We start from the raw sequence: 27,165 nt of genomic DNA, 5'->3' as shown, positions 1-27,165 counted from the left end.
AACAAAAAAAAAAGTGTTAAAAAACCAAAACAGCTTTCATAGTAGCTATGAAAGATTTCAGATTCTTCAAAGTAGCCACCGTTTACCTTGATGACAGCTTTGTGTCACTTCAGCACCAGAGTCCAGGCCTACAGACAAATCATAATGAACTACAATTCCCATCACGCACGTTCACAGTCACCTGAGTACGTACACCTGTGTCTCATTACATTAATGACACGTAGCAGACGCTCTTATCCAGAGCAACGTACAACGTATCCAGAGCAGCCTGGGGAGCAGTTGGGCGTTAGGTGCCTTCCTCAAGGTCACTTCAGCCATTCCTGCTGGTCCATGGAATTGAACCAGCAACCTTTTGGTCCCAAAGTTGCTTCTCTAACCATTAGGCCATGGCTTCCCCTGTACACATACACTATATAAACAGAATAAACAGACTTTGGACAATACCTTTTTGTGAAGTACCGGTAACACTCGGTGTGTTTTTACCTGACTTACTAAGACTTTATATTTATATTTGCTTCTCTGGTTTTGGTTATTTTAGATATTGCCCTAGTATCGATATTTGCTGAATGCCTGAAATCCTGCCTGACTTTGGCCTTGAGTTTGATTCTTGTTTTATATTTGTTTGCTGGACTTTTTAATAAAAACACCAACCTGCACTTGCATCTGCTTCAGAACGTAACCAGCTTCATGAGGTAGTCACCTGAAATGCTTTTCGATTAACAGGTGTGTGTGGCTTGATAAAAAGTTAATTTGTGGAATTTCTTGCCTTCTTAATGTGTTTAAGATGAAACAATAAATAATAAAAGAGTAAATAACCCTATTCCACAACTGTAGTAATCCATATTATGTCAAGAGCCGCTCAACTAAGTCAAGAGAAACGACATTCATCATTACTTTAAGACATGAAATGTCTTTTAATTAATGAAAATAAAGAAAAACCACTGAATTAGAAGGTGTGTCCAAACTTTTGACTGGTATTGTATAAATCTTACTACAGGAATACAGTAGAGAGACAGGCGACTGGACAATATGCTCGGCATTACAGCAAAACTATGTAAATATACCATATAAATGTACTATTCTGTACTAATGCACATTTTAGTGAGCAGCAAAAAATAAAAATAAAATAAAATAAAAAACACACACACACAGCTTAGATAAAAACACACCTTGTAGCAAGTTCACTCAAACTTCTGACTGGTAGTGTACAGGCTATTTAAAGCATCATATAGAATTGAATGCATTTGTATTTTTTGTTTTTTTCATGATATGAAAGATGACTGTAATGAGAGAAATCCCACTATCTGGTGTCACTCAAAAGAGGTTGAGCTGTCCGAGTCTGATTCCTGTCAAGGTTTTCTGCATATTTCCCCATCAAAGAGTTTTACATTGACACTGCTGTCTTTGTCTTCCTCAGTAGGGATCTAGATCTAGACCCAGGTTCTGTAAAATGGCTTTTTCAACAATGTTTTTTGTGCTAAGGGTTGTTTTACAATCAGGGTACAAAGTTTGTGTCACAGGGGTCCACAATTCAAATTGATTCAAACTGGTTCTTGTACCAGTTTTTAAGTGAAGGACAAGTTAAAGGACAGATTTCAGGTAATTTTTTGACATATGTGTATGGTAGTTTTGTGTAATCTGCTATAAGATGGGAGAAACAAATGAAGTGATTCTCGGAGAGGACTTTTTTTTTTTTTTGGACAATTCAGAATCCACTACTTCCATAGTGCTTTTAAATATAAGGCTGTAAGCTTTGTGTTAGTTGTCTCTAATATTTATGTCCCAATATCTTGACCACATTTTAGGAAGAAAATAATCATTTTAGATATGTTATTTTATATTGAGGGGCGGCACGGTGGTGTAGTGGTTAGCGCTGTCGCCTCACAATAAGAAGGTCCGGGTTCGAGCCCCGTGGCCGGCGAGGGCCTTTCTGTGCGGAGTTTGCATGTTCTCCCCGTGTCCGTGTGGGTTTCCTCCGGGTGCTCCGGTTTCCCCCACAGTCCAAAGACATGCAGGTTAGGTTAACTGGTGACTCTAAATTGACCGTAGGTGTGAATGTGAGTGTGAATGGTTGTCTGTGTCTATGTGTCAGCCCTGTGATGACCTGGCGACTTGTCCAGGGTGTACCCCGCCTTTCGCCCGTAGTCAGCTGGGATAGGCTCCAGCTTGCCTGCGACCCTGTAGAACAGGATAAAGCGGCTACAGATAATGAGATGAGATTTTATATTGAAAAATTAGCTGTCTCGGAGAGGACATTTTTTTTGACACAATTACATACTAATTTGATCAAAATAGTCTGAGAACTTGCTGGCATTCAACATTAAAACTTAACTATGTTTCCAATGATATGGAACCAAATATTTGTGTTATGGTATAAAGAATGATGTAAGTGCATCCCTTTTGGAGCTACCTGTGGTCAAAAAAGCACTTTTTCTAAATGACACGAGTAATTTTGCTAAATATGACATATATTGCCATGCATTCACCAAAAATAACATTATCACCAAATTTTTTTTGTATGGTAAATAGAGCTATCACAGGGCTACAATAAACAACCAAGTTTATTTAGTCAAGCCTTTTGATATTGAAGATAATAAGTGTTAAATGTGATTTTTAGGTTGCGTACCCTGATTGTAAAACAACCCCTGTATAGATACAAATACAAACTGAACCAATGCAATCAAATTTAAAGTGAATATCTCTTCAAAAGCCACCCTGTCTTTCGACTCGCACTCATTCATTTGCTCTGGAAGAGGAAGATTCTCCACCAGGGGGCGCTATGAAAACTGAAGTAAAACCAAAGTTTCTGTTTGTGTGGATGACCACAGGCAAAGCATAGAGGGTGCTAAGTAACAATGGTGCTTTGCTAATATCAGTTACAGCATCTTCTAAATATAATTACAGTGATTGGTCACTTCTGTTCTTATTCAATTTGAATGTAATCATCTCAGTCTGAAAGATCTGTCTGTTTCAGCTGCTTGGCTACATGCTGTTTATTTATATGATTGGCAGATTTCATCAGCAATGAACAGTAAAATAAAAATGTGTTTTTATTATGCCTTTGTACAATACTGACCAGGAAACACCTAAAACATCATCAGATTTTCACACAAGTCCTAAAAGTAGATAAAGAGAACCCAGTCAAAGAAATGAGAAAAAAAATATTATACTTGGTCATTTATTTATTAAGGAAAATGATCCAATATTACATATCTCTGAGTGGCAAAAGTATGTGAACCTTTGCTTTCAGTATCTGGTGTGACCCCCTTGTGCAGCAATAACTGCAACTAAATGTTTCCGGTAACTGTTGATCAGTCCTGCACACCGGCTTGGAGGAATTTTAGCCCATTCCTCCGTACAGAACAGCTTCAACTCTGGGATGTTGGTGGGTTTCCTCACATGAACTGCTCGCTTCAGGTCCTTCCACAACATTTCGATTGGATTAAGGTCAGGACTTTGACTTGGCCATTCCAAAACATTAACTTTATTGTTCTTTAACTATTCTTTGGTAGAATGACTTGTGCGCTTAGGGTCGTTGTCTTTCTGCAAGACTCACCTTCGCTTGAGATTCAGTTCATGGACAGATGTCCTGATATATTCCTTTAGGATTTGCTGGTATAATTCAGAATTCATTGTTCCATCAATGATGGCAAGCCGTCCTGGCCCAGATGCAGCAAAACAGGCCCAAACCATGATACTACCACCACCATGTTTCACAGATGGGATAAGGTTCTTATGCTGGAATGCAGTGTTTTCCTTTCTCCAAACATAACGCTTTTCAGTCAAACCAAAAAGTTCGATTTTGGTCTCATCCGTCCACAAAACATTTTTCCAATAGCCTTCTGGCTTATCCACATGATCTTTAGCAAACTGCAGATGAGCAACAATGTTCTTTTTGGAGAGCAGTGGCTTTCTCCTTGCAACCCTGCCATGCACACCATTGTTGTTCAGTGTTCTCCTGATGGTGGACTCATGAACATTAACATTAGCCAATGCAAGGGAGGCCTTCAGTTGCTTAGAAGTTACCCTGGGGTCCTTTGTGACCTCGCCGACTATTACACGCCTTGCTCTTGGAGTGATCTTTGTTGGTCGACCACTCCTGGGGAGGGTAACAATGGTCTTGAATTTCCTCCATTTGTACACAATCTGTCTGACTGTGGAGTCCAAACTCTTTAGAGATGGTTTTGTAACCTTTTCCAGCCTGATGAGCATCAACAACGCTTTTTCTGAGGTCCTCAGAAATCTCCTTTGTTCGTGTCATGATACACTTCCACAAACATGTGTTGTGAAGATCAGACTTTGATAGATCCCTGTTCTTTAAATAAAACAGGGTGCCCACTCACACCTGATTGTCATCCCATTGATTGAAAACACCTGACTCTAATTTCACCTTCAAATTAACTGCTAATCCTAGAGGTTCACATACTTTTGCCACTCACAGATATGTAATATTGGATCATTTTCCTCAATAAATAAGTGACCAAGTATAATATTTTTGTCTCATTTGTTTAACTGGGTTCTCTTTATCTACTTTTAGGACTTGTGTGAAAATCTGATGATGTTTTAGGTCATATTTATGCAGAAATATAGAAAATTCTAAAGGGTTCACAAACTTTCAAGCACCACTGGCGTGGTGCTCGTAAAATGCAGTCATATTTTTTATTATGATATTATTATCATGTTGTAATATCTGCTTTATTGAAATCATATTCATTCATTCAATCATTCATTTATTATATGTGTTTGGTTTAGGTTCATGACTTGACCTTCTTCTTGACTTGTTGCTCTATTTTATGTCTCACCAGATCTTGTGATACTAATATTGTTCTACCTTGAAAAGCCCAAAAAAAGTACAAACAGTACACACTCTGCTCAGTGTAATTGACTGTCGAGTTATATTTAACAATTATTCACTGAGCCTGAGGTGGATAATTGTTTTAGTATAAATATACTGATGATTATTTTTTAAAAATTGCATTAAATAAAAATAATTTATTTCTGGGTGGCATGGTGGTGTAGTGGTTAGCACTGTCACCTCACAGCAAGAAAATTCTGGGTTTGAGCCCAGCAGCCGATGGGGACCTTTCTCTATGGAGTTTGCATGTTCTCCCCGTGTCCGCGTGGGTTTCCTCCGGGTGCTCCGGTTTCCCCCACAGTCCAAAGACATGCAGGTTAGGCTAATTGATGGCTCTAAATTGACCATAGGTGTGAATGTGAGTGTGAATGGTTGTGTGTCTCTATGTGCCAGTCCTGCGATGACCTGGCAACTTGTCCAGGGTGTACCCCGCCTCTTGCCCATAGTCAGCTGGGATAGGCTCCAGCTTGCCCGCGACCTTGTAGGACAGGATAAGCAGCTACAGATAATGGATGGATGAACAATTCCACCTTACCTTTAAATAGTTTTCGACCAAACTTCGTCAGTGCTTTTAGGAACAACATTTTCTTTCATAATTTGTAATTCTTCCTCACAGCACTTAGCCGCCATTTTGCCCAATCACTCAAGGTGATTATCGAGAAATTTCTTAACCAATCAACGTGTGCAATTTCCTATAATCACCTCCATATTTATACTCATCTCATTATGATCACCTAAGCTGTAAGTATAACATACCTATAAAGTAAATCTCTGTCATCTTTGCATAATACACAACCACAATACATGTCCCTGTGCCTGCATTTGTTTACACACCGATCAGCCATAACATTAAAACCATTGACAGGTGAAGTGAATAACAGGGATTAGATTAGATCAGATTAGATTAGATTAGATCAGATTAGATTAGATCAGATTAGATAAAACTTTATTGATCCCTTTGGGAGGGTTCCCTCAGGGAAATTAAGATTCCAGCAGCATCATTACAGATAAACAGAGAAAAGAAATAGAGAAAAACTTCTAGATAAATTAAAATAAATTAAGTATTTACATATACAAATATGGTCGGCACGGTGGTGTAGTGGTTAGCGCTGTCGCCTCACAGCAAGAAGGTCCAGGTTCGAGCCCCGTGGCCGGCGAGGGCCTTTCTGTGTGGAGTTTGCATGTTCTCCCCGTGTCCGCGTGGGTTTCCTCCGGGTGCTCCGGTTTCCCCCACAGTCCAAAGACATGCAGGTTAGGTTAACTGGTGACTCTAAATTGACCGTAGGTGTGAATGTGAGTGTGAATGGTTGTCTGTGTCTATGTGTCGGCCCTGTGATGACCTGGCGACTTGTCCAGGGTGTACCCCGCCTTTCGCCCGTAGTCAGCTGGGATAGGCTCCAGCTTGCCTGCGACCCTGTAGAAGGATAAAGCGGCTAGAGATAATGAGATGAGATGAGATGAGATATACAAATATAAAAGAATAAGATATGGGGAAGAGAGGAAGGGGGAGGGGGGAGAAGTGGGGTTAGGGTAAGTAAGTGTGTGTGTGTGGGGGGGGGGGGAGCAGGAAAGATATTGCACTTTATATTGCACATTATATTGCACATTGTCCGGTATTGCTTATTGTTAGGCTAGGCTACTGCTCCTTCCCGTCCTCTGTCCTCCTGTTACCCCTCCTCCCCCCCAGGGAGGAGCTGTACAGTCTGATGGCATGAGGGACAAAGGAGTTTTTGAGTCTGTTCGTCCTGCACTGAGGAAGGAGCATTCTGTCACTGAACAGGCTCCTCTGGTTGCTGATGACGGTGTGCAGAGGGTGACTGGCATCGTCCATGATGTTCAGTAGTTTGATTAGCTCATTACAATGCTGACACCTTTCTGCTTTAGCCAGCATTAACTTTTTCAGCAGTTTGTGCTACAGTAGCTCTTCTGTGGGATTGGACCATACGGGCTAGCCTTCGTGCCCCATGCGAATCAGTGAGCCTTCGACACCCATGACCCTGTCGCTGGTTCACTGGTTGTCCTTCCTTGGACCACTTTTGGTAGGTACTCACCACTGCATACCGGGAACACCCCATAAGATGTGCCATTTTGGAGATGCTCAGACCCAGTCATCTTGCCATCACAATTTGGCCCTTGTTAAAGTCGTTCATATCCTTACGCTTGCCCATTTTTCCTGCTTCCAACACATCAACTTCAAGAACTGACTGTTCTCTTTCTACCTAAATATATCCCACACCTTAACAGGTAATGAGATAATCAATGCTATTCACTTCACCTGTCAGTGGTTTTAAATGTTATGGCTGATTGATGTATTAATACTGCTCCAGTATTTCCTCTGGGCAAAACTAATTCTTCTCTGAGCAGCCAGTTACACCAGTCATGTTAACAGAGATTTTAACTGGATGGTTTTTATCTCGATGGATCTTACCAAACCTTAAATGTCATGGATTGTTGAATTAGCAGCAGGAGGGTGTGCAGAGCTAATGAAGTTTGCTCCCGTAACATTCAGGGAGGGAAAAGAACACAATAATAGCTATTGTGTCACGATGCTCTGCTGTATAGCTGAGTGCTAATGGACCACCTCTGTAACCTGCAGTGGGACCACTGCTGGATTTAAAAGCTAAGAGATAATCGTGGCTGAGCCCAAGTGATTAGCCTCCAAATGCGCATTCACCTTGTGCACACATTCATACACTGTACATCACGTCTCACAATAAAACGTGTTATTGCTCGGTATTTTGAGGACACAGGCTGCAAATGTAAGCAACAGATCAATTTCCTCGCAATCAGCTAAAAGCTCTCAGTAGCGCCGCACGAGCTTAAATTAAATAATGGAATCCTGCGTCTTGTCAGGATCGGAGCCAAAAAAGTGCTCACTGGAATGTGCTTTAAGGTGCAAAACTCTGTTCTTCATCTTCATTTCAGAACAACCCCCTCCCGAAAGTGTGCGTGCACACACTTGCGCATAAAATGCAAAACACACAAACTCTGCGTTCAGGACAAAAACCAGACAGAGGTCATCCATTAATTTTAAAGGCAATTTTCCATTCTGAACAATAACATCAACACTTGTCTGTTGAGAAAGATATGCAATGTTCTCGCTGTCACAGTCCTGCAGTGCTGTTCCCCGATTCCCTGTGTGTGTGCGCGTAAATCTCAGAGCCATGCACTCACCAGCAGCCTTCTCCTGATTGCAGCGCTGTGTCCTCTGAGGATCTCTGAGCTCCTGTACCTTGCACGTGTGTATGTGCATGCGTATAACGTACAGACGGGCAGTGCCCGATGTCCCCATACCTTATTCTCACTAAGCCTCCTGGACTCCCTGAAAATATGCTCTAGCGTCCTCTAGGAACTGAACACACTTGCAAGGAAAGGCAAAAAATTCACAGACCACCCTTAGTGAGTATCTTAAAGAGACAACAGCCTCTTTAGCAAAGACTTGGACGCATGCTCTGAAGAGACAAAGCTCAACGCTTTTGCGCTTCACTGGGCTCAAACATTCGAGTAGTGGCAATAAAAATCAGAAGACTGTGAACTCGCTTGGCTATTCACCTTCCATCATTCCTTCACCTCTCCCTCTCTCCGTCCCCTCCGATTTCTCCTTGCTTAGTTTTGCTTCAGCCCTCCACTCAGGGAGGTGTTCGCTCGGTGACGACACTCTGAGGATTTCCTTTTGTTCTTTACATAGCTCACAGCTTCTCCATGCTAGTCTGATCCCTCTCTGTCCCTCCCTCCGAAGCACACTCAGTGCTGTGCTATTAATAGAAGCTGACAAAAAAAAAACATAGCTACAATAAAGAAGGGCCTGCAGTAAAAGTCTCCTCAAAGAGGCACAACTGAATGTGCATACCCAAGATCATCTTTCATCAAGAGAGAGAAAAAAAAAAACATTTAACTGAAAGCGCAACAAAGAGCCATTGTAGCTTCATGCTATAATAGCAAAATGGCTATTTGTCCTGAACAAAATGAGTCTAAATTATTAAACAGGAACCAGTGTAAAGCCTACACAACACTGAGACACCGTTTGTGTTTTTATAGCTTTCTGGCTCATTGAGAGAAAACATGCATCTGGATCATAATGGCTTGAGTTGGACTGAAGAATTATTAATACCATCAACAAAATGTAGTAGGACAACAGAGCAAATAACAGAAGAAGGCCACACACACACACACACACACACACACCTGTTAAAGCATATACGCAGAACCATGGCCTCACTTTTTGTTTATAAATGCATTGAGACCTCAAGAATGGCACAGGAATAGTTTTAAGCGTTAACAATACATCTAATTTAGTAATTTTTATGATTAAAATGATTCATATAGGTAGCGGTCTGAGTGAATGACCTTGACATCTGTGACGTCACCGCAAGAAGTCTATCGGTCTCATCGCCATTTCCGCTATACTAAAACACAGAGCTGACTGCAACTCTGATCCTCCATTTTGAGATCATTTATCGCCATGCCACGTAGATGTGTTGCTGGTGGGTGCAGCAACACGACAGAAGGTGGATTTACGTTGCATTCATGACCCAAGAATGTTCAAACTGCAAAGATTTGGACGCATTTTGCGAGAAGTTCACAGGTACATTGGGTGCCTACGAAGTGGTCTCTCTTCTGCTCTGCACGTTTTACTGAAGACTCGTACGAGACCTCTGATCTGTTGAGGAGCGTTGGCTATAAGCCCGTATTGAAAGAGGGTGCAGTACCAACAATTAAAGAAAAGAAAACTATAAGAAAAGGAAAGTAAGTTCAGTTGCACCAGTTCTCCCGGAATGTGAGCCAAGGGTTATTGATAAAACCCAGGATGGAATGGGACGGGACGGGACATATTATCGCTTGGGCAGTGACCTCCCCATGGTTGTTGCTAAAACCGGTGACGTCCCGTCCCATCCCGGGTTTTAGTAATTGCCTGAGCTGAGCAGTAATGGCAGAGTACTCCGTATGGAGAAAATGGAGAATGAGTGGAGCAGCTGTCTGATTTGTCTGCTGGATATGCTTGCCTCAGCAGCAGTATCTCGCCCTTATGTGGAAGAAGCGAATGAACGGAGAAATGAACGAACAACTGAAAGTCAGATTGTTTCAAAAACAATCAGCCACAAGGTCAGCCTTCAAGAAGCAAGAACACAGACGGGTAAGCTCCGACTCTCATTTGGATACAAAACAACAAAAACAGCACGTTATTTACCTGCATTTAGATTAATGCATGTAACTTGTATTGTGTGTTTAAGTTACCAGTATAAGATTATTTAATTTGCTTCAGAATGTGATTGCCTCAGTTCATCTGATTATTCAATTAGCCTTTTACATTTTATCAGTGAAAATGCATGCATGTACATGTATGTTGCATAAGTTATAACACCTATCCTGTTTTAATGAGAGTCAAACCACAATCAATGAAGTCAAATCAGTCTTAGTTGAGCAAGTCGGTAACGGGATTTCTTACTTTCACCATAAATTTTTATTTATATGACTTTGGTCTATAGCTGTAAAAGGCCTCGGACTTAAAACCAGTTACCGCTGTGATGTCACGCACTCAGGGCTGGCTGGCTCAGCGGGGCAGCTCGAATGCCAACTCTGCGGTCGATGTTAACTCTCAAAAATATATTTTTTTATTCCCATTTATGCAGCATACAAGAGTCAAGGATGGAGATACTATCCACTCAGAAATTTATTTAAAAATAAAGGTTCTGCGTAACTCCTTTAAACAATATGCTATCAGCTAAGTGATCCAAAACATGCTCAGTGAAGCACTACTAGCACTGCTACAGTACTATGAATAACTCCTCATTTTGCTCTGAGATTTCTTAGTTTTTCTCCATGTCTTTTTATAGCCATGCCTGAAGAGCTGGGTAATTTTTAGAAAGACACGGTCACACTCGCTGCTCTGACAAAACTTTAATCATAGTTAACTTCTCGAGCTTGTACATCCTGACACTCACTGACACACACTCATGCATAGGAAAGCACATGAGGAAAGGGGTTACCTGTAAACAAATTCAGCATTTTTAAGAGGTTGTTTAGGTTCCAGAGTAGAGGGAAACCTTTTCTTTCCCTATAACAAAACTCTATGTGTTAATGTTAGCTAGCTAACAATGGCTAGCTAGCGTTCTCTGTTAGCTTTGTGCTGCGGGCTGTATCACAGAGCAAACATACAGTGGGGCAAAAAAGTATTTAGTCAGCCACCAATTGTGCAAGTTCTCCCACTTAAAAAGATGAGAGAGGCCTGTAATTTTCATCATAGGTATATCTCAACTATGAGAGACAGAATGGGGGGAAAGAATCCAGGAAATCACATTGTAGGATTTTTAATGAATTAATTGGTAAATTCCTCGGTAAAATAAGTATTTGGTCACCTACAAACAAACAAGATTTCTGGCTCTCACAGACCTGTAACTTCTTCTTTAAGAGGCTCCTCTGTCCTCCACTCATTACCTGTATTAATGGCACCTGTTTGAACTCGTTATCAGTATAAAAGATACCTGTCCACAACTTCAAACAGTCACACTCCAAACTCCACTATGGCCAAGACCAAAGAGCTGTCAAAGGACACCAGAAACAAAATTGTAGACCTGCACCAGGCTGGGAAGACTGAATCTGCAATAGGTAAGCAGCTTGTGTGAAGAAATCAACTGTAGGCGCAATTATTAGAAAATGGAAGACATACAAGACCACTGATAATCTCCCTCGATCTGGGGCTCCACTCAAGATCTCACCTCGTGGGGTCAAAATGATCACAAGAACAGTGAGCAAAAATCCCAGAACCACACAGGGGAACCTAGTGAATGACCTGCAGAGAGCTGGGACCAAAGTAACAAAGGCTACCATCAGTAACACACTACGCCGCCAGGGACTCAAATCCTGCAGTGCCAGACGTGTCCCCCTGCTTAAGCCAGTACATGTCCAGGGCCATCTGAAGTTTACTAGAGAGCATTTGGATGATCCAGAAGAGGATTGGGAGAATGTCATATGGTCAGATGAAACCAAAATAGAACTTTTTGGTAAAAACTCAACTTGTCGTGTTTGGAGGAGAAAGAATGCTGAGTTGCATCCAAAGAACACCATACCTACTGTGAAGCATGGGGGTGGAAACATCATGCTTTGGGGCTGTTTTTCTGCAAAGGGACCAGGATGACTGATCCATGTAAAGGAAAGAATGAATGGGGCCATGTATTGTGAGATTTTGAGTGAAAACCTCCTTCCATCAGCAAGGGCATTGAAGATGAAACGTGGCTGGGTCTTTCAGCATGACAATGATCCCAAACACACCGCCCGGGCAACGAAGGAGTGGCTTCGTAAGAAGCATTTCAAGGTCCCAGAGTGGCCTAGCCAGTCTCCAGATCTCAACCCCATAGAAAATCTTTGGAGGGAGTTGAAAGTCCGTGTTGCCCAGCGACAGCTCCAAAACATCACTGCTCTAGAGGAGATCTGCATGGAGGAATGGGCCAAAATACCAGCAACAGTGTGTGAAAACCTTGTGAAGACTTACAGAAAACGTTTGACCTCTGTCATTGCCAACAAAGGGTATATAACAAAGTATTGAGATGAACTTTTGTTATTGACCAAATACTTATTTTCCACCATAATTTGCAAATAAATTCATTAAAAATCAGACAATGTGAGTTTCTGGATTTTTTTTCTCATTTTGTCTCTCATAGTTGAGGTATACCTATGATGAAAATTACAGGCCTCTCTCATCTTTTTAAGTGGGAGAACTTGCACAATTGGTGACTGACTAAATACTTTTTTGCCCCACTGTAGTTACACCATAATATCAGCAATCAGGTAGAAAGATCAGAGTGGAGCTCACACACAGAGTCGACCAGATAATGTTAGCAAGCTAAAAAACCGAGCTGAAGGCAAGAGGTTTTGCTCTTTAACCTAGCAACTGATGTCATATCAAGCAACATTCATACACACAAAGTTTGGTTCTGTATCGCTTCTGTATTACAGCAATTTAGATTAAGGTAAACGACTTTGTTAGTTACATTTACTACAACAGTTTTCGGATCAAGGTCATATAAAAAGCTCTTAAGAAATTCTCCAAGTTTTCTTTTCCATTGTGATAAACCAAGCCAGGCTTGCAGTACTCGAGTCCAACTTGTGCTCTAATTTTAAGGACTCGTGACTTGACTTGGACTTCAGCACTGATGGCTTGGACTTGGACTCGTGCATTAACTGCATTCGGACTTGTAAATTGGAGACGAGGATTCTGATTTTTTCTTAATTTTTTTTGTAACATGCCATAATAATTTGGTATAAGATATTTATACCTACATTAATTTTTATACTAATTTTGTGCAAGAGAATGCACATTCACCTGTTCATACGTCATGTTCAGGAACAAACTAACGTTAATGGTGCTAAAATGCCTGGAGAGAATGCCACTAGGATTGTCCACTTTGCTTATACAGACTTCTCATGTAGTGGGGAAAAAAAAATGCACTGCTATGTATTCCATATGTAGAAGAACTATCGAGGAGACAATGAGGACAACCTCGAACTTCAATCATCATTTTGCAAGACTCCACCCAGAGAAGCAAGTGATACGCTATGGTCATTGCTCTGTTGATAGCGGGGCTTGCTTGCTGACCAATGAACTAGCTAGTGTTGACCCACTCTCATGTTATTTGCCCTGTTGATAGTGGGCGGGGCTTGCTGAGCAATGAACAAGCTTTTTATCTGTAGCCTATTAACTAAAACGGAGCAGTCAAGCAGTAATGTTAGTCCAACACGGTAGCAGAGACGGCTTCACATAAAGACAGCAACAGTCACCATCAAATGGTGCGAGTCTTAGGCTACGTTTACATTACGTCGAATCAGTGGATCATCAGATTAACGTTCTTAAAACGATTCGCGTTTACACTAAAACCGTTAGCCGTGCACACAGCAACGCCAATACGCGGATATGCTCGGCTCCGCAGGCATCCTGCGCTCCAAATCACTCCGCCCTGAACAGCGAGTGCCCTCTGGAGGGTGCGCACTCCGGCCCTGCGCAGCTCACACAGCGCGCGAGTGAAGTGCACAAGCCACGATTCGGGACTGAGCCACTGTGTGTGTGATCCCAGCGCATATCACTTACTACTTGCAAGTGGAAGGATGGCAAGCCTAAAGACAATCATAACTACACAATAGGCAGTATTTGCATCAGTATTTGCAGTATTTTCATACTTTTATACTCTTTAATGAAAGGTGATACAAGGCGGAAGTCCGCGCCGTTTTTCAGCAGTCGCGTCACATGACCAACGCCAGCGAATCAGGAAGGTGGATGTCACAGTGACGTTGTCCAATGAGACGCCAGCTATAGCTCAGCACAGCGTATCCGCGTATTTTGAATGTTTACACAGCACCGGAGCTGACACGATCTGGATTGAATACGTGGACGCTGGCGGATTCCCGTTTCCAGGCGTTTCCAGGCGGTTTAATGTAAACGGACAGTGCATCCGCGAAGAAAACGAGATAGATACGGTCTAGTGTAAACGTAGCCTTATTCTCAGACTCAACTCGGCTCAATAGTGGACTCGACTCAGACTCGATTCGAAATTTTCTTTAATGACTTGGACTTGACTCGGACTTGAACACTGGGGACTCAAGACTGGACTTGGACTCAAGGTTTAGTGACTTGACTACAACACTGAACCAAGTATACAAAAAAGTCCATCTCAAAACTAAATTAGCAGACATTACTGAGACAATCCACCTTGTAGTAAGATGCTATATGGCCAAATATTTTTGGACACCTGACCATCACACCTATATGTAGTTCTTCTCCAAACTGTTGGCACAAGGTTTGAATCACACAATAGTCTAGAATGTCTTTGACTAGCTACTGTAGCATTAATGATTTCCCCTTTACTGGCACAAACATGTTCCAGCATGACAATGTGCCTGTGCACAAAATGAGCTCTATGAAGACATGGTTTTCCAGCATTGCTGTGGAAGAACTGGAGTGGTCTTTATAGAGCCCTAACCTTCAACCCTACAGAATACCTTCTGGATGAATCAGAACACACAAGTCGTGAATGGTTAAATCCCCACAGCCCACACTCCAACAGCTAGTGAAAAGCCTTCCCAGAAGAGTGAAGGTTATTATAACAAGGGGGACTATGAGGGTACTTCAAAAAGTTCTCAGCCTCACCCAGAAAACATCACAGGAGAAAGATTTTTCTTGCATTATTTTTCAACATAGTCTCCTTTAACTTCAATGCACTTGGTCCATTGATGTTCAATCTTCTCTATCCCTTCATGGACAAAGGTCACGTCTTGAGCCTCCAGATACTCCTTAACAGCATGGATGACTTCATCATCACTCTAAAAATGGCAATCATGTGAGTGGGATTTCAATTTGGGAAACAGATAGAAGTCAGGCAGTGCCAGGTCGGGTGAGTAAGGTGCATGAGGCAACAGTTCAAAGCCACATTTGGCCGCTTGTGCCACTGCCACCTGTCCTGGAGCAACATCATGATAGCTCAAAGCTTTCCTCTCCTTTTTTCTGTGATTGCTTCTTTCATTTGAGTTTTTGTGGACAGTGATATAAGGCTTAATAGTATACAGTTATGCCCCAAAATGGGAGTTTCTGGGTGAGGCTGAGAACTTTTTGAAGTACCCTTGTAAATCTATAATGGGATGTTCACCAAGCACATTTGGTCAGGTGTCCACATGCTTTTGGCTATATAGTCTAAGTATAGTGTTTGAAGCAGTATTGCATGCAGCAATAAGGGCTATAAATGGGGGGGCCAGTTTTGATGTCAGCATGCTGTATCAACGACAAGCCTCAAGGCCAATTTATGCTGACAACGCAGTCCTCGCAGATGGCGTCGCAGATGGCGTCTGCGTAGCCCCCCCACCTTCGCAGATGCTCTGCGCGCACCTCCCAAAAATTGTGACCACCACAGAAGCCTCGCAGACAGCGTCGCAGACAAGAGGGCTCTGATTGGTCCACTCCAGGTCCACTCTACATCCGCTGTACACGCACTTCCGCTTCCCTACTTTCCTGGTTTGGTTTGTTTTCACTACCGCCATTTTTAAAAACACGAGCGAAGATGGAGCAGCACGAAGAGCAGTTGATCGAGGAAGTGAGGAAGTACGTATATCTATACGACTCCAGTTCTAGTCATTATAAGTAACCGGAGGATAAACACTCCACTAACCACACCCACCAACTACTCCTAGCGATTTCGCGACTTCGCGCCCCCTTGCGTTGTGGCGGTGAATAACATCGCGCACGCCTATTACTCCCCGCTCAACGATAAATTACAACTGTCTGCGAAAAGCTATCTGCGAAAGCCTTGTCGCAAGAGCATGCAGAGGCCCTCAGTGTACAGTGTACTATACACCCCTGCAGTCTTGATGTAATTCACTGAAACAGCTGCTTACCGTGAAACTGTTGTTGACATTCTTTGTGCTTGATTCGGCAACACTGGCATCTGAGAGGTCCACCTCATCAAAGATAAGGGACTGTAGAGAATAGTAAAGAGAAATCGTCAACACATTGTATTCCTGCCCTGCAGCAGCTTCATGGCTTATTTTTCAGTTTAAAAAGTGAAAACGAGCTTAATAGCTGAATTAACCTGGATACACTGGAAGCTGTAGCTTGTCAAAGTTAATGCAACAAAGTCCTTAAAGTGCTTTATTCTTATCCTCTTCATGGACATGTATGTACATGATTTCACAGTGTGAGTTCATACACGGTAGTCTTCCTAACAGCGGTGGAGGCTTGAAGCGCGGAAGGAAGAAAGCAATGAACAGAACGAGGATGAGGCATGTGGGCATTCACACAACCTTCAGTGCTTCGCTATGTTACATTCTGCTTCAGAGCAGCTCAAAAATCTCCACGAGACAACAAGGAACCACCTGAAACATCAAACCACAGGCTTGCAATTAAGGCCAGATCACTTTACAGGACCTAATCTGCATTCAAGTGCTGATTGGCAGATATTTGACTAAGTGTTGACTGTGTACTTGGGAAGTGTAAGCAATGTGACATCCTGTTTATGATATGATCTGCTGCCTTGGCTTGCATCTAGTAGGGAGAATGCTGGCTCAATGTTGGCTGGCTGGACTAGGTCTGCAATATCTGTTGGAGAGCAGGGTGTTATGCCAACACAAACAGAGCCCCCCCCCAGATGCTCAGCCACTTCATTTGTGCCTGTGAGGTCACTGTTAGGACTCTCCTCTCTTTCGCATACACAGTCATGACTCCTACTACATGCATTCAGAACACTTTGGGGTTTTTTTTGAATCACAAAAAAAGAGCCTTAGAAATGGAGGTTTTTGAAAAGCCTTTCTTTCATATTCAGATTACAAGACGGTGTTTGAATGCCATCCTTAACCCGTGGGTCAGTTTCCGTATGAATGACATACATGGTGGAGACAGCGAGGACACACTGAATGGCTGACTGTCTTTAGCCTCTTCGTGTTGGGGGCGTCACAGAGAGTGGATGCAGATTCCAGATTAGTTTAAACAGTCTCTCCTTTCAGACAAAGATCAGTGACACATAAGGCCCAAATCTCCACAACACTTCTCTTCTATTGCTTATGTGGACATGACGACAGCGATGACATGATGTTCTCAACCATTGCACAGCTCATATCCCAGCTCAGGCACAATGGGGAGAACAGGCATCCTAAATGATGCCAGAGTGTACAGGCCAGCCAAATGAACGTAGCGAATGGCAGTCAGTAATCGCAGCTATGAGAGAGAGAGAGAGAGAGAGAGAGAGAGAGACGGATATCCAGCGCCAGACAGGTGGCTCCTGCTGCAGTTGCTGCTAACCCGAATCGCCACCAAACCTTCCTCCGATCCGCTGGCACCCAGAGCGGGAGGCGGAAGGCGAGCACCGGACCAGCAGACGGACAGAACTCTCCAACACACGCGGCTACGCGAGACCCGGTACTGCCAGCGGGCCAGCACGCCACCCGTCTGCCACAGGGCAATTAAACAAACACACACACACACACACACACATATCATGGCATTAAGAGCAGTGGGGGTATATATATATATATATATATATATATATATATATATATATATATATATATATATACACACATATATACACCTGTTGCAAGAGCGTCAAATCTTTGTCTCACTGTTTACGTCCCCTAGACCAAACTCTACCTTAGAGATGGCTGAGCAGTGGGAAAAGAATGAGGGCTAGTGCACTTTCTACTTTGTGTTCTGCTTTTCCACTGGAATGTACGGTATGGCACGACATGGTTACTGGACCAAATCCCAAACTCTCCAAACATGGTCAAGAACCTGTGGCCTATTCCTATCCCATACGTAATTCCACACTGCAAATGTAGAAGGAGTTCTCTGGAGGTTGATGGGTGGTGAGATAATTTCCCACATTATGCTCATGTTAACAGTAATCTCTAAAAGCACTAGTGAAATGTAATATCACTAGTATTACTAGCATATCAGTGTGCAAACATCACTGTGCATACTCATTTCTTAAAGGGAATGAAAAGAGCTGATTTGATTGAATATTTCAGCAGAATACACAATATTATGGGCTTGCTTTGTGCATGCACCATTATGATAAAACATTGATAATGCATAGAAAAAGCAAATAGCAGTTTAAAAAACAGGTAAAAGCAAAAAATAGCCTCAGTGAGGCTGTAGCTCATACTGGCCACTGTTGTGTGGGAGTTTGAAATCCGATCAATCCTGTAGGAGGAGTAGCGATTTTTGTGAAATTGCATATGACCATGTAATGTAATGTAATGTAGCCGCATCCATGGCAGGTGGCACCACCTGGTGAACAATTCTTGTTGGAATATGTCTTTAGAGTCTTCTGGCTGAGTTTCAGTGAAAACATCCTAGCAGTTTACGAACAGTAGTGTTTGATGTGATGAGTCACCCAAAATTTTCAAACGCCTATAAAATGTTAAATAAGACAGGTGGCACCACCATATTGACAATTTTTATACATACCAACCTGGGGAACATTCCACATGAGTTTGATCAAAATCCGATCACTCCCGTATGAGAAGTAGTGATTTTTGTGAAACTGCATATGACCCTTGTGTAGCCGCATCCATGGCAGGTGGCACCACCTGGCGAACAACTCTTGTTGGTACATGTCTTTAGAGTCTTCTGGGTGAGTTTCAGTGAAAACGTCCCAGCAGTTCACGAAGAGTAGCGTTTAAAGTGACGAGTCACCCGAAATTTTCAGACACCCATAAAATCGTAAATATGACAGGTGGCACCACCATCTTGACAAATTTTATGCACACCCACCTGGGGAACATTGGATGTGAGTTTGATCGAAATCCGATCAATCCTGTAGGAGGAGTAGTGATTTTTGTAAATTGTGGTCGGATGATGATGGCGAACGATGGACAGACAACGCGTGATCGCATAAGCTCCTCCGGCCTGGCCTACAGCCGGATGAGATAAAATTATTTCATTTTTCACAGTGGTGCTGGTCTGACAAATGTGCCAACTTGTGATGTACTGAATCTGCACCTAGCTCCAACCTGACTGGTACTCTTTTTAGCCTGACAAGAAAGATTACCAAATCCAGCACAATACATTTCAGTGAGGAATGGAAATAACAGCAAAATGTGAGAACTTGGATTTGTTACCATTACCATGCCATACCGCATCATCTGACAGAAAAGTGCAAATAACACCGTGTGTGTCAGGAATTAGACCTCTGAATGCGATGGACCTACAGTAGAAAAGCAGCCAGTAACCTCACCTTGGCGTCCTTGGCATAGTAAAGTGTCCGGCCACGGAGTTTGAAGTATCTTTTTTTCCAGCGCTGGAAAGAGCTGGTCTGTTTTAGGAGCAGGCCTTCCTTCACACTCGTCTACAGAGAGAAAGTAAAACAGGATGAGGACATTCATCTATTCCCAGAATCCACAGGCACATTATATGAGACAAAGTGGTGCATAAAAACAGATCTGTGAGGAGGTGGGATCACTGAGTTCATGAGAACTTTCTATATCCTTTTTTTTTAAACATCATGTCAGTGCTTCAAAATGTCCGCGTTTTACATTTTATTTTATTAAACGTGTCATATGTTGCGGTTTAACCTGCTTAAGTGAGGCGCTTTCTCATGTTTTATGTGGAGATCCCCACACTAACCTAAAACACTTTGTTTATCACATTTTTTGGTTTGTTATTCAAATGCTGCTCTGGAGAGACACTGGCACCAAAGCAGGCATTACTTCACTTAAACCAGGCCACAGACTTTTAAACAATGATGCGCACTTATAATTTCTTTCCAGCCAACATTTTCAGAGCTTCCTAAGCACTGTGCACTTCAAATCTAATTATTTGTACAATTTTAGGGGAATATGAAACTGTTAAGTGATGCAGGGCTTCAAAGTGACGGCATGTCACATGGGACTGTGTCAGTGTGTTGGCCTGGCCCTGGCTAGAGTCCACGCCTCGCTGTGTATCTTTGCCAGTGTCAAGTGTGTTCAAAGAACAATTTTACGCTTGAGAGCGGCGAGACAAGGCAAACAACACCCAATAAAGAAAGCTCATTACTCAAAGCAAAGCTTAAGTGAGAACAATTCTACACACATACTATCACACATAGACGACTTCCGAGGACAGGGTTCAGTTTACAAAATTACACAGCTATAAAGTTTGAAGCAACAGATCCTTGTTGAGCCTAAACATGTGTCAATGGAAAAGCCCTGGTAGTACATGGCAGGGTTACGTGTGTGTGTGTGTGTTCAGGGATGACCCTTGGGTCACAGCGTCAGCTAGTTGCCTTTAGTAGAGCTGTACTGTCATTTCACATTATCCCAATCCCTACCAACAATAAACAAGAAGTGCAGAGCTGCAAGCAGTCGTGCTCCTTCCTGTCCATTCAGTTACAAATATAGCACAAACACTGGAGAGAGAGAGAGAGAGAGAGAGAGAGAGAGAGAGAGAGAGAAGAAAAAAACAAGAATCCCCAGACATATAGGGGTGGGAAGCTATTTATAGCAGAGGAAATATGCTCTCTGAAGGGATTGCAAACAGAGAGGCAGGCTTCGATCTGACATCCTGGTGCCACAGCTGTGTCAACTTAAACAGAAAGTCAGTCCACCGGTACATGCGTGCGCGCGCGCACACACACACACACACAGAGTATATAATTGTTAAAGTCTTCAATACTCAAATAACACTTGTGAACTCTTCAGTATATGCACCGTTTGACATTCTTATGATTTACGATTTTAACTAAGTTAGTCAATAAAAATTACAGTTCTTAGTAATGGACATATGATTCATACCTGCAAATATCCCAACTATAGGGTTTAGTTTTTAACACTCATAATAAAACAGCCACAGCCATCTGACTTTTTACACTCAACCTGACAGGCTTTTGAAACTGTAAGTAAGTAAGCAAGCAAGCAAGCAAGCAAGTAAATAAGCAAGCAAGTAACTAACTAAGCAAATAAGCAAGCAAGTACGTAAGTAAATAAGCAAGCAAGTAAGCAAGCAAGTAATCAAGCAAGCAAGTAAATAAGTAAGTAAGCAAGCAAGCAAATAAGTAAGTAAGCAAGCAAGCAAGTAAATAAGTAAGTAAATAAGTAAGCAAGCAAGCAAGCAAGTAAATAAATAAGTAAATAAGCAAATAAGTAAGTAAATAAACAAATATGTAAGTAAGCACACAAGTAAGTAACTAAGTAAGTAAGCAAGCAAGCAAGCAAGCAAGTAAACAAGTAAATAAGTAAGTAAATAATCAAATAAGTAAGCAAGAAAATAAGTAAGTAAGTAAGCAAGCAAGCAAGCAAGTAATCAAGCAAGCAAGTAAATAAGTAAACAAGTAAGCAAGCAAGTAACTAAGTAAATAAGTAAGCAAGCAATCAAACATGCAAGCAAGTAAGTAAATAAGTAAGCAAGCAAGCAATCAAGCAAGCAAGCAAATAAGTAAGTAAACAAGTAAGCAAGCAAGTAACTAAGTAAATAAGTAAGTAAGCAAGCAATCAAACATGCAAGCAAGTAAGTAAATAAGTAAGTAAATAAACAATCACTCTTTTAAATTACATAATTTGCAAGCCAGTACATTTGTTTCTTTTATGTATTTATTTAACCAGTGTTTTCTAATTTTACTGTTTTATATATAATATATAACATTGAATCTTCACCGATTCTTTTAATCGTACATTCTGCTGAAGTCAGAATCCTTCTTTATAAACTCAAACAGACCCTTCGTGCTAAGTTTCTATCAGATGTTTCTCTCACATAGTGCAGTTTCAAAATCAAATTCCTGCAACAAATTAAGATGACTTCAGCTTCCTTATAAGGACTTTTATGTGTTCCGTGAAGTAAACATTAAAGTGGTGATGCAGAAGGATCAGTAAACACAATGCACACGTCACCACTGCGGCTTCCTCAATGCTACGTCTACCTGGAGCATTCTACTTGCTTAGCTACATACAAGACGTCTTACTCAAACACTGAGCGTTTTTCCATGTCAAAGACCAGCAGCTTAACATTTCTTTGTGAAAAATATCAGGTGATGTGTAGCAGATGGATGAGAGGTGCAATGCAATCAGTGGGCAATTTGCCTAATCCAATTTCAGCACCAGGAACTCGCCCGACTGAGGATTCATGAGAGCTGCATGACAGTATGCTGCCCCCCCCACCCCCATTTTTCTCTGTTCTTTTTCCTTTTCCCTCCTTAGCAGGGAATTGAAACTGTAGGAGACACTGGTTTTAATGTTCAGTGCTTATGGAGAGGAAAGGAAATCATGGATGAAGCACTGAATGTTGTTAGTATTATTACTGTTGCTATTTCTGTGTATGGAAAGTGCATTGAAAGCACAAAGACAATCATTTTTTCAGCAGGTTTAAGGGAAAACTTTAATGCTCTACTTTAATGCTCCATTTTTTGTGCCCCCTTTAGGTCTCAATAGACCTTTCCTTGTCTTAAGTTCCTTTCCTGTTGCCAAGTAGGACAAGCAGCGATCTATTAATAGAGCTTTTCTTCACTAAATACTGACAGGGAGAACTGCTCTGTGCCAGACAGAACTGAGTAACCTCACTGTGCCATAGAGTACACCCACACCTCAGTGCACAACACACACACACACACACACACACACACACACACACACACACACACACACACACATATACAGTACACCACAACTCTGTGTAACCCCATCTACTAGACACAAAAAAGTACTCTCTCTGTGTGTGTGTGTGTGTGTGTGTGTGTGTGTGTGTGTGTGTGTGTGTGTGTGTGTGTGTGTGGACACATGTAGACTAAGGCAGCAATGAGGGCAGCAGCTGTGTTCGGAGGGGAGCACAAAGCAGGAGTTTGTACAGAAAGTGAATGAAGAAAACAGGCCTCCATCCTGTCCCTGAGGATATCCAGCCTCTCTATCTCACTGCTTGGCACACGCCTGCTGTGCTTGCAACACGCGCACACACACACACACACACACACACACACACACACACACACACACACACACACACAGAGGATGTACCTAGTGCCAAGATGGGCACACTGCTGCAGTAAACACAACTCCTTGATGATTTTTGGCTATACGCTCTTATTGCCTGTCAACCTCTGAACTGAATTAAGGGAAGAATTTACAAAGGTTTAACTAGGAACAGGAGAATTTTCACATATTTATCTAATGGCTAGGCAACTTGTTAGTTGTACCTTGTTAGTATAAGTATGTTGATTTAAAGAGGACGACATTTCATATCCAATGCTTCACTGGAACACTGCTTGACGCATACATCACATACACATACAGTACGTGGCTTCCTGTTCCTACTTCTGCAACACGATGAATAAGTCTCTGACTTCAGGACTCACCTTGGAGTCTGTTCTTTCTTTGGAATAAACTCAGGAAAAGATGAACACTTCATCCTTCTGGTATTGCGTAATTCATGGAAATAGGCGCTGTTAAATACACATTCGTAACTGTAAGTGCTCATAATAACTGGATTGCTTTCACCTCCCTCATCTACAATACAGGGGTGTACAGGGTCAGACACATATCCATTTACTCTCTCTGATTCAAAGCCTAGGCATATGACTAAACAATTAATTTTACAATCATACACTTTCACTAGATGATTAATTATCATACAAACCCTTATTATTTATTTGCTTTTTCTCTGGATTTGATGTCACTCTTATAGTACAGGGTGTTTCAAAAAAATTTGATATCATTTCACAATCTAATAACTTTGCCAATTCTCGTTCAGATGACCTCAAATTTTAACAGCATGTGTGGAAACAGGTCAAAATTTTATGTTTAATGTTTTTTTTTGTATCTTTTTAGGTATAGAAATGCCATTCACTGGAAAAGAAAAGGCGTTTTGTGTGTTCGAGTACGCTCGAACACAGTCGAACAAGACTGTGCAGCGTGCATTTATGAGAGACTTCTCTAAAAATGCACTGTTACCAGAAAAGACTGTTACCAAAGACATGTTGCAGCGTGTTTGGCAAGAGCTGGACTACCGACTTGACGTGTGTGGTGTCTCAGGCGGCACGCATATTGAAAATTTGTGAAATCGTTCATGGAATCTACATACCTTTGAATTTCTCATTCAAATTTCGAGGAATAAATCTTATATTGCTCAAGATTAAGCCTGTTTAGTTTCATTTGCCTCGACTATGTAGTTTCTGGGATATTTACATCTCAAATAATATCAAATTTTTTGAAACACTCTGTATAATAATATAAAAATAGAATATTGTATAAGCACTGTAATAATGCACTTATGCTTTATGTAGAGTCATAGAGTCATAAGGGTCATATTATATATCTACACGAAACTTGTAAGTCGATAAGATTTCTGTCTGTCTTTTAAATAATAAAAAGCGAGTGCAAAGACATGATCGACATTATAATTAATTAAAATGAATATAATAAAATTCACAGAGAGTTTACTGAACAATAAACCTTTTAATAGATCAAAAAATATGTAAAAATGAATAATGCTATACATACTGCTACACTAAATATAGTCACTGGCTACAAATAATTCAACTATTCTTTGCTCTTTTTTCCTTGACTAAGAATATTGTTTAAAATATTATACAGTAGGCGTATCAGATGCTCGCTACTCATGCTGTGAAAATTGTGCATGCAGACGCTCATCTAAGTTTCCAAATCTATCATTATTTAACTCTTGAATATTTAAAAAGCTTATAATCTCTGCTTTCCAAAGAAATTTGTCTTGTTAAGATCTGTTCAGTACTTTGGGAGTAACGGCAAGTTGAAGTTGGAACAACAGAGTAAAAACTCTGGGAAACTGCCAGTGCTTTTTGAGTCACAGGAAAGTGGTCAGACTCTATCTCTCTCTTCTGATGGGTTTCCGGCAGGATTACTTGTGAATATCAATCAGATAACTTTTATAGAGATGTTCTCTAGCTCTCTGTTTCTGATGAAGTATTCAGCAAAATTTTCCGTCTGCTAGTTTTGATGTTATGATTCACGGGAGACTTTGAAGTGAGTTTTTATAGCTTTACCGATTTATGTTTCAAATCAAACTGATTCATGTAAATAAATAACTATTTTAGAATATAACCGGAGTTGTTTTGATGAAAAATATTGAGATCTTCATGGTCAGAATGAGATTTTAAAACACTGGAAGTCAGAAACGTGAGTGTCAATTTCAGTTCAGTGAATTGGAATTGTTTATTGGATGTGGCTCACAGTTTTTCCGAGGTTCGCCTTGAAAGCTGTGAATATTAATCAAAATAAGAATCATTTATATTCTTTAATATAAACACTAGTAGTTCCTACTTTTGAGAAATACAAAGCTCTACAGAGTGCAAAGAGGGTATTAGAAATAATCTTTTATTACTTTTTACTGAGTGTACCAATTAATTTTTTATCTAATTAGCATAATTCATACTCATTAAATGCTAATTTGCATGATTTGTTTTTACTAACTTTTCAAAGTTTGTATTCGGTATACAACCATCTATGTGCCTGCCAATTTCCATGTAAATATCTTGAACAATATAAAAGATATTAAGAAAAAACATTTGATCTCATTAGTTAACAAGGCCCATTTTTGACCATGTTATGCAAATACATAATGTTATGTCAGTTTTCCAAAAATTAAGCTGTTTTTTTTTATCTTTGATTTGTAATATCTCAAGAACGGATAAACATATTTTAATTATGTAAAAAAGTATGTTGTTCTGCATTCAATTCTGAATTCAATGAGACCAGTTTCAAGCAATTTGGATTGAATTTAAATTTTCACCTGATATGCTTATATACATTATGTTTAAAATATTGTTTGATTATATTGAAGAACCTTGTTCTTCCCAGTACTTTCTACCTGACTGATTAGGTCTGTTTATGGAATCGAATAGTCAATCCTGATGCTCTCAAATACAAATAATTTACAGTCAGGTTGTGTAACACATGTACATGTGACGACAGCTTAGACAAACCTTACAAAAGACATACTAGAGTTCGATCAATAGGAAAGTTTGGGCTTGGCCTCCCTTGATTCACTGCTTACGTAATGTAAAACTGAACAAGAAAACACTAAAAATGTCCTCAACATGTCAAACCAATACATTATAGAACAATTTAATGAATTGTATGAACAAATACAATGTGATAGTGTCAATCAGGCCAGGTTTGAAATGGATGCAAGTACCAGCATCGCATAAATAAAAAATGAACAAACCTTTTTAGTCTTAGTAAGTGGTTGGAGTTCTGCAAATAAGATCCCTTTGTGCATGGTGGTGATCTGTCTACGATATCTACAATATTGGGCCTGTGGGGGTTTTGTGGCATAAACTGAAATTGAAAGAATACATTTTCTGTGGTAGCAATTACCCACAGGCTAATCCGAACTTAATGGCCTGCATATCAACTGCCACACCAAGCTTTCTCGCCATTGTCTTCTGCAGTCGCTAATGGCCTTGAGTCTAATTAGGAACTAGCACAGGGATTACTAATTCTCAGTCGAGAAAATAGGGAAATCAGTGAGCCGCTCAATCTAAAGTAAGGTTATTACAAAGGTAGTAAATACGAACCTAGTGCTTTTGTTTTTGGGTGAATATTGAATTCAGAAAATGGATTCGTTTGGAAGACTGGATTTAAACCAATGCCGTCACAGTGACAGACAGATCTGCTTTGAGCTTATGAAAGCTAGTTGTATTTTAGGAATGATATGTGGAATTACCCAAATATTTTCTCACCATTAAAATCTAACGAGGCCTACCTTAACCGTAAGTCTTTAATGCTATGCGTTTACAGTGATGCTACAGGTGCATATCTTCACCCATTCTCCCCAGCAAACAGTTACAACCTGAGACGCTTCAGTTTCATGGATGGCACAAAGTACCAACTGAAAA

The 27,165-nt window shown here is 41.0% G+C and overlaps 1 protein-coding gene across 5 annotated transcripts in view; it reads right to left on the bottom strand.

Moving 5' to 3' along the window:
* The window catches only part of dgkh (diacylglycerol kinase, eta), a 121,704-nt gene that overhangs the window by 71,628 nt on the left and 22,911 nt on the right, over positions 1 to 27,165 (bottom strand). For 2 of the 5 annotated variants that reach the window (XM_060929898.1, XM_060929894.1), the window contains exons 3-4: positions 19,567 to 19,677; positions 16,232 to 16,312 (exon numbers count right to left, since the gene is read on the bottom strand). In XM_060929898.1, coding sequence (XP_060785881.1) covers positions 16,232 to 16,312; positions 19,567 to 19,677 — 192 coding nt within the window. Of the gene's footprint in view, positions 1 to 8,029; positions 8,171 to 16,231; positions 16,313 to 17,630; positions 17,778 to 19,566; positions 19,678 to 27,165 lie in introns of those variants that run through there. The other 3 variants (XM_060929897.1, XM_060929895.1, XM_060929896.1) reach the window with 3 other exon arrangements.

The sequence above is a fragment of the Neoarius graeffei genome, chromosome 9 (genome assembly GCF_027579695.1).
Source record: "Neoarius graeffei isolate fNeoGra1 chromosome 9, fNeoGra1.pri, whole genome shotgun sequence".
Classification (NCBI taxonomy): Eukaryota; Metazoa; Chordata; class Actinopteri; order Siluriformes; family Ariidae; genus Neoarius; species Neoarius graeffei.
Note: the sequence above shows the minus strand (reverse complement) of the source record. Positions and strands in the feature narration are given on the sequence as shown.